Source organism: Bos taurus, unplaced genomic scaffold (genome assembly GCF_002263795.3).
Source record: "Bos taurus isolate L1 Dominette 01449 registration number 42190680 breed Hereford unplaced genomic scaffold, ARS-UCD2.0 contig_15_unplaced, whole genome shotgun sequence".
NCBI lineage: Eukaryota > Metazoa > Chordata > Mammalia > Artiodactyla > Bovidae > Bos > Bos taurus.
Window position 1 is genome coordinate 1 of NW_020192293.1, and position 9,251 is coordinate 9,251.

General features: G+C 39.3%; 1 protein-coding gene across 1 annotated transcript; it reads left to right on the plus strand.

Moving 5' to 3' along the window:
• The first annotated feature begins 6,604 nt into the window (after nt 1-6,604).
• On the plus strand, nt 6,605-7,555 carry OR52AB2 (olfactory receptor family 52 subfamily AB member 2). Its single transcript, NM_001390785.1, has one exon. The coding sequence runs from the start codon at nt 6,605-6,607 to the stop codon at nt 7,553-7,555; it is 951 nt and encodes a 316-aa protein (NP_001377714.1).
• The last annotated feature ends 1,696 nt before the right edge of the window (nt 7,556-9,251 follow it).

The window sequence follows — 9,251 nt, forward strand, 5'->3', positions numbered from 1 at the left end:
TCTCCTGTGTTGTAGGAAGAGAGTGTTTGCTATGACCTGTGTGTTCTCTTGGCAAAACTCTATTAGCCTTTGCCCTGCTTCATTTCGTACTCCAAGGCCAAATTTGTGTGTTACTCCAGGTGTTTCTTGACTTCCTACTTTTGCATTCCAGTCTCCTATAATGAAAAGGACATCTTTTTTGGGTGCAGTTCTAAAAGGTCTTGTAGGTCTTCATAGAACTGTTCAACTTCAGCTTCTTCAGCATTACTGGTTGGGGCATAAGCTTGGATTACCGTGATACTGGATGGTTTGCCTTGGAAATGAACAGAGATCATTCTGTCACTTTTGAGATTGCATCCAAGTACTGCATTTCAGACTCTTTTGTTGACCATGATAGCTACTCCATTTCTTCTCAAGGATTCCTGCCCACAGTAGTAGATATAATGGTCATATGAGTTAAATTCACCCATTTCAGTCCATTTTAGTTAGCTGATTCCTAGAATGCTGAAGTTCACTCTTGCCATCTCCTGTTTGACCACTTCCAATTTGCCTTGATTCATGGACCTAACATTCCAGGTTCCTATGCAATATTGCTCTTTACAGCATCGGGCCTTGCTTCTATCACCAGACACATCCACAGCTGGGTATTGTTTTTGCTTTGGCTGCATCCCTTCATTCTTTCTAGAGTTATTTCTCCACTGATCTCGAGTAGAATATTGGGCACTTATCGACCTGGGGAGTTCCTCTTTCCGTATCCTATCATTTTGCTTGCTTATAACCTAGAGAGCATATTAAAAAGCAGAAACATTACTTTGCCAACAAAGGTCCATCTAGTCAAAGCTATGGTTTTTCCAGTGGTCATGTATGGATGTGAGAGTTGGACTGTGAAGATGGCTGAGCATCAAAGAATCGATGCTTTTGAACTGTGGTGTTGGAGAAGACTCTTGAGAGTCCCTTGGACTGCAAGGAGATCCAACCAGTCCATCCTAAAGGAGATCAGTTCTGTGTATTCATTGGAAGGACTGATGCTAAAGCTGAAACTCCAGTACTTTCGCCACCTCACGCGAAGAGTTGATTCATTGGAAAAGACCCTGAAGCTGGGAGGGATTGGGGGCAGGAGGAGAAGGGGATGACAGAGGATGAGATGGCTGGATGGCATCACCGACTCGATGGACATGAGTTTGAGTGAACTCTGGGAGTTTTTGATGGACAGGGAGGCCTGGCATGCTCTGATTCATGGGGTCACAGAGTCAGACACAACTGAGCGACTGAACTGAACTGAACTGTTTACGGGGTTCTCAAGGCAAGAATACTAAAGTGGTTTGCCATTCTCTTCTCCAGTGAACCACATTCTGTTAGACCTCTCCACCATGACCCATCCATCTTCTGTGGCTCCACACAGCATGGCTTAGTTTCATTGAGTTAGACAAGGCTGTGGTCCGTGTGATCAGATTGGCTAGTTTTCTGTGATTATGGTTTCAGTGTATCTGCCTTCTGATGCCCTCTCCCAACACCTACCATCTTACTTGGGCTTCTCTTACCTTGGACATGGGGGTATCTCTTCACAGCTGCTCCAGCAAAGCGCAGCCACTGCTCCTTATCTTGGACGAGGGATATCTCCTCACGGCTGTCCCTCCTGACCTTGAACGTGGAGTAGCTCCTCTCAGCCCCCCTCACCCGTGCAGGTTCCCTTCTTGGACGTGGTGTTGCTCCTCTCGGCTGCCGCCTCTGACCTCGGGCATGTGGTAGCCCCTCTTGTGCCGCCACCCCTGACCTCGGGCGTGGGGTAGGTCATCTTGGCCACTGCTCCTGACCTCGGTAGTGGTGTAGCTCATCTCAGCCGCCACTCCTGACCTCGGATGTGGGGTAGCTTGTCTTGGCTGCTTCTGCACCGTCGCAGCCTGGCACTCTCAGTCGCCACCCCTGACCTTGGATGAGGGATAACTCCTCTCGACCATGCTTCTGCGTGGTCCATCTCAGCCACGCTTCATTGTGGTCATCTCAGCCACCACTCCTGACCTCGGATGTGGGGTAGTCAAAAATGGTTAACACAGTAAATTTTATGCTATGTCTATTTTACAATAATAAATGAAAAACTTGAAAACACAAATCTATGAAAAGAAAAGTTGAGCAAATTTATGTAGTTGGTATGGAGCACCCACAATAAAGAAATGCCATTTACAGAAACATGCTATTGGTGTGTGAAATAGCATGAAGTAGGAAATCCAAGAAGTGTGTTAATGTTCATAGAATGTTTTAAAAATTTTATGAAACAGAAAAATACTTTAAAACCTCTAAGAACCCTGGAAGTGCATACAGAAGCAGGAGTGTTTCTCTTGTGTCTGCTTCTCTTCTACTTCCTCCTTTCTCGAGCAGAATTCCAACCCTTTTCTAGAAGACTTTGAGATTACAGTCCTAAAACCGATGGCCAGTGGAGATGTGGGTTTATTTTCAGAGTTTTCCCTTAAGAGATTGTGGGCCAGTAGTTTCAAACTTATTTGCTGGGGGTAGGCATGGGAGTGACTCTTTTGTTCCCATTCCTACTGGAGATAGGTTATATATTGACCAAGGAATCTGCTGCTGCTGCTAACAGTCGTGTCTGACTCTGTGCGACCCCATAGATGGCAGCCCACCAGGTTCCCCCGACCCTGGGATTGTCCAGGCAAGAACACTGAAGTGGGCTGCCATTTCCTTCTCCAATGCATGAAAGTGAAAAGTGTAAGTGAAGTTGCTCAGTCATGTCCGACTCTTAGTGACCCCATGGACTGCAGCCCACCAGGCTCCTCCATTCATAGGATTTTCCAGGCAAGAGTGCTGGAATGGGGTGCCGTTGCCTTCTCCAACCAAGGAATCTAAGTGAGGCTTAACGAGAATTTTTGTTCACAGGTAAAGGAGAAGGCTTGAATGGATTTTTATAAGGGAATTCTATGCATACCTCATGACTCTGCTCTACAGACTACTGACCAAGAATGAGGTCTTGGATGACAAAGTATATTCTAGTTTATTCTTTACTCTGTACTCAGTGACTACAGAGTCACTGACTACAGTAATAAGTGACAGAGTCTTATTCAATAGGAAAGTACTGAAAATGTACTATAGCCCTTCCCTATAAACTCAGCTCTTAGCTATGTAGATTCCATAAAAACTTCTGATAACATAGAAAACAAAATTAGAGCAAAATATATGGAGAGTACATGTAAAAATAATCTTTCAAGAACATCATTCTTGGGGGGAAAATACAAAATAATCCAACACACAGCACAGATTACTAAAATAATAAAAAAATCTAACAAAAAAAGACTGACTCAGCTAACTATTCTAATCAAGCTCAAAGAAATGGAAATAATGTTATATTTCTTTGTTCCAGATATCTCATAAAGCATAAAAGTACCAAGGTAAATCTTTCATAGACATTATATGAATCTAATCATGCAACACGTCTGAATTACTTAAAGCCTTGTCTGTGGGGTCAGAACTAGGTTTACCTCCCTGACCAACTGTAGCAAACTCATAATTGGACCAGTGGCCATGTTATGCACTTTAATTTTCTCAAGACTTCAAGAGTTGTTAAAAAAATACAAGGTTCTTAACATGCATTCTTCTGAAGAAGTCACAGTGTTATATGAGTGTATTGATGTCCACATATACAAGAAGATCAAAGTTTTGAAGAGGATTTCTAAACTCAGCAGTCTAACAGAACTTCCTGGGCCCACAATGACAGAGCCAAAGTCTCATAATGTTGACAAATGAAGCTGTCCTTCTATGTAGTGGAAAAATAACCACATGAGAGATATGTGATCACGGTCTTCTTCTTTGATGTTTATTGAATGAGATAATTTAGGAAAAATGAAATCTATTCTGACAAATTCCATTTGAAAATCAACTCTAGGAATAAACAACTCACTCACTGGGACCAGAAACAGTGTGGCTAATTCTGAAGGTTCCCATTGGATTATGTCACACTGATCTAATTTATGAGTACATAAGCACACACAGAAAAAAAAAAGTAAAGGTATGTTTAGGTTTTAGAATATGCTATATGTCCATATACAACCTAAAAATGGTATAAGCATTTTTTAGTGTTCAGTACGTTTAAAATAACATAAATAAATGTATGTAAGATCATATTTGTGCCATAACTTTTTATATTTCTTTGGGCCAAAGATCTTACCTCATCCATCACATAAATTTCAAAGCTCAACTTTATAAAATTCTGGTATAATGTTGTTGAGGTTTCTTTTGTTCGTGTTTATCTTGCTAGCAGCTATAGTTAATGCCTAATTTATAATAAGAAAGTTCTTCAATATTTGTTGAATGAGGAAAGCTTATTGAATAGACTGAATAACTAGTTTTTCCATATAAAATAATACTCTTGAGAATTTATGAATGAGCATACTTTTACCAGTAAAATAGTCACTGAAAATATTTCTTTTTTTTTTAAATCATAGAAAAATATATCATTTCATAAAATTTGATACCTGGAAAAGATGTGTAATTCCCACATAAAGTTTCACATACAGAAAAGAGTTTTCTCTTTTTTCCATAGATTTTGGCTTGGCTCATCAATTAAATTAATAAATTTAATTCCTAGCACACACTGTATGGATCAGATCTTTACTTCAAATTTTATATATGCATAATAGATACTGTAATTAAATTACTACAACTATGATCAGTTATTAATATTATTATTATCACTACTATAATGCAATTGCTTAAAAGTTTCTGTAAAGGTAAAGTGACGTCGCTTAGTTGTGTCTGACTCTTTGCGACCCCATGGACTGTAGCCTGCCAGGCTCCTCCGTTCATGGGATTTTCCAGGCAAGAGTACTGGAGTGGGTTGCCATTTCCTTCTCCAGGGGATCTTCGCAACCCAGGGATCGAAGCCAGATCTCCTGCACTTCAGGCAGACTCTTTACTGTCTGAGCCACCAGGGAAGCTCAAAGGTACCTGTAAAGGTACATTTACCTGTAATTTATTACCTGTAAAGGTAAATGTTTGCTTAATTTCTCTATATCTTTTCATATATAAATTTAAAGACAAAATTGCCAATACTTGGCAGTCAAGTGTCTCAATTTAAGACACTCAGAGAACTTAGGTTTGGAGACTAAAATAACCCACAAATATATTAAAAGTTCAGAATTTTTTTAAACCTAGAAAATAAAACTATATTTTGTGCTTCTTTAGCATCCTCCAGAACCACTGTTCCTCATATGTCACTTGTTCCAACTGATCTGACATGATCAATCCCTGGTAGACTGGATAAATTCATTCAAGCACAACCTTGTAGAGCTTCAAATTATGCCATCCTTCAAACCACATTCCCAGGGTAATAACTATCAACACCATTAATCAGAAAGTATAATTTGAGGTGATCCTTCTACAAATTGCAAATGGGAACCAGTAGGTAAATCAAATCCCCTTTCCTCTCCTTCAAGTATCAGTCATGAGATACAAGTTCTAAACAATGGTCTCATAAGATAGAGAATGTTGCTACATTTAGCAGCAGCCAGCTCTATAAAGAATCATAATCAAGGATCTCCTACTATTTTTGTCCCTTATAGTCATTAATATATTGTTGTTGTTCAGTAACTCAGTCCTGTCCAACTCTTTGCAACCCCATGGGCTGCAGCACTCCAGGAAGTCTAATATGTAAAGTAGGATATGTGATTTTAGAGCTCAAGAAATTTAGGGATCCACTGACCCTGAACCTCAGGAACAAACCATTATTTTGCTAATCTAATTCAGAGTGTGTCTAAACTAGCCAGATCCTGCATGTATATATAATGTATAATAAAAAAATAATATTATGTAATATAACAACAAAAAACAGCCTATTCCACACTTCTATTCTTCCTTATTCTGCTCAACAGATCAACCCTAAACATAAATGAGCCTTAATTTACTTAGAGAACCAACTTTACCTGTCTGTGTCTGAGAGAAGACCATTGTCTTCAAATTTGCCTACCAGGTCACATTTAGTGTCCCCAAAAACAGTAGTTTGCTTGATATTTATTGAATGAGATAATTTAAGGAAGGTGAAATCTATTCTGACAAATTCCATTTGAGAACCAACTCTAGGAATAAACACCTCACTCACTGGGACCAGAAGCAGGGTGGCTAATACTGAAGGTTCCCATAGGATTAAGTACTAACACTCACAGGACAACAGAAACAAGATTTATTCTGGGACTCCAAGCCACCCAGAAGAATAACCAACTGCTGTGAAAATAGGATGGCATTTGGAAGAAGATAAAGAAGGAACTCTGAATGCTGACTTTTCAGGCAAACAAGATGAGAACTCAAGGAAGATGCCAAAGACTGGTGATCTCCATTTCATAATTTTCATTTCCACAAGAGCTAAGAGCTATATCAAGAATACTGAACCTTGCATTTTCCAGTTCTGATAAAGCTGCTGTATGATTGCTTGCTTCTGTCATGTGTATGTATTATAGAACCTCAAAAAATTCTGTCCAAACTGCTATCCAAAGCACTGAACGAATGCTCGGTATGGTTGAATGATAAAGATTGAATGAAAGTGAAGCCTGAACAATTCTGACTTCCTATCCAAGTTTTCTTCTGCACTTATCATAATCAGTGGTGAGAAGACAGAATACCAACCTCTATGGCATCCATTAACATGTCATATTTGAACCCCAGAACTGTAATCTTGATTGGAATTCCTGGACTACAGCATATGCAGTTTTGGATTGGGTTTCCTTTTTTTGCTGTGTGCCTGGTGGCTCTTTTGGGAAACATCATTTTACTGATCATAATCCCTATGGAACGCAGCCTACACCAGCCCATGTACATCTTCCTGGCAGTGTTGGCAGCCACTGACATAGGACTCTGTGCAGCCATTGCTCCCAAGATGTTGGCTATCTTCTGGTTCAGGTCTTACTCCATGGCCTTTGACACTTGCTTAGCCCAGCTGTTCTTCATTCATGCCTTGCAGTGCATGGAGTCTGGTATTCTGTTGGCCATGGCATTGGACCGCTATATTGCCATCTGTGATCCTCTGAGGCACACATCCATTCTCACACCTTCAGTTCTGGGTCGCATGGTGGTGATAGTGGCAATTCGAGCTACAGTGTTGGTGGGTCTCTTACCCATTCTAATCAAAAGACTGCACCGTTTCCATTCCACTGTAATTGCCCACTCCTACTGTGAGCACATGGCTGTAGTTAAGCTGGCTGCAGAAGACATCCGTGTCAATAATACATGTGGTCTTTTCGTAGGTTTTACAATTCTGGGATTTGATATGATTTTCATCCTCATTTCCTATACCCTTATTTTCCAGGCTGTTTTACGTCTACACCAAAAGGAGGCACGGCTCAAAGCATTCAACACATGCACAGCTCACATTTTTGTTTTCCTTGAGTTTTATATTCTTGCCTTCTTCTCCTTCTTCAGCCATCGTTTTGGACACGTTGTCCCTTCTACTCATATTCTTCTGTCTACCATCTACCTTCTTGTACCACCTGCACTGAACCCTATTGTCTATGGGGTAAAAAATAAGGTAATTTGTAAGCATGTGGCACAGGTTTTGCTTCTGAATCATGGATCCCAGCAGTGATCTATCAAATGCCTCTGGACATGTAGAGAATATTTTTATTTCCTACAAAGGGAAAGAGTTCAGACTCTTCTTGTTAACTGTTGGGGTTTTATATCATCATGCTCTAACTTCAAAGCATTTATTTCCAAGACAGCTAAGTTGACATAAAAAGTGTTCAGGTTAACACTGATATTATTTATCTCTAATATATTTCTCTTCTAATATAATCTTTTCTTTTCCTTTCCTTATTTTTAATTTGTAGTTAATTTAGTTCTTCATAAGAGATCATTCTTTGATTTTAGTTTTCGAACTTTTGGTACTGGAATACCATCCAACCATTTTATCCTCTGTCATCCCCTTCTTCTGCCTTAAATCTTTCCCAGCATCAGGGTCTTTTCCAATGAGTCAGCTCTTCAAACCAGGTGGCCAAAGTACTGGAGCTTCAACTTTGGCACCAGTCCTCCAGTGAATATTCAGAGCTGATTTCCTTTAGGATTGACTGGTTTGATCTCCCTGCTGTTCAAGGGACTCTCAAGAGTCTTCTCCAGCACCACAGCTGGAAAGCATCAATTCTTTAGTTCTCAGCCTTCTTTATGGTCCAACTCTCACATTTGTACATGAATACTAGAAAAACAATAGCTTAGACTGTTTGGAACATTGTCACAAAATGATATCTCAACTTTTTGATAGCTGTCTAGGTTTGTTATAGCTTTTCTTCCAAGGAGCAAGCATCTTTTAATTTTGTGACCATTCACAGTGATTTTGGAGTCCAAAAAAATAAAATCTTCCACCATTTCCACTTTTTCTCCAACAATTTGCCATGAAGTGATGGGATTAGATACCATGATTTTAGTTTTTGGCATGTTGAGTTTTAAGCCAGTTTTTTCACTCTCTTCTTTCACCTTCGAGAGGCTCTTTAGTTCTTCTTCTCTTTCTGCCATTTAAGTAGCATCATTTGCATATCTGAGGTTACTGATAGTTCTCCTGGCAATCTTGATTTTGTTTTGTGAGTCATCCAGCCTGGCATTTCTCATGATGTACAATATATAATATACAGTGACAATATACAGCCTTGACATACTCCTTTCCCAATTTTGAACCAGCCTGTTGTTCCATACAAGGTTCTAACTGTTGCCTCTTGTCCTGCATACAGGTTTCTCGGGAGACAGGTAAGGTGGTCTGGTATTCCCATCTCTTTAAGAATTTTTCACAGTTTGTTGTCATCCACACAAAGTCTTTAATGTAGTCAATGAAGCAGAAGTAGATTTCTCTCTCTCTCTCTTTTGTTTTTCTGAATTGCCCTGATTTTTGTATGAAATGATGGATGCTGGCAATTTGATATCTGGTTCCTCTGCCTTTTATAAGTCCAGTTTTTACATGCAGAAGTTCTTGATTCACTGCTGAAATCTAGCTTGAAGAATTTTGAGCATAATCTTGTTAGCATGTGAAGATATGAGCTGCATGATTTCCAAATATTTAAACCTTGAATAATATGCTTAAGTCTTAATTTAGCTATATTGTATTCAGAGAATATGCTTTTCACAATATTAAACATTTGAAATGTGTTAAGACTTGAATTATGGCCCAGTTTAAGGTCTATTTTGTATATGCTGAGATGAATATGCATTATATAATTATTGAAAAGTGAGAAAAACAAGAACAAATTAAACATAAATAAGTTGAAAGATGGAAATGATTATGATAGAAAATGAATTAA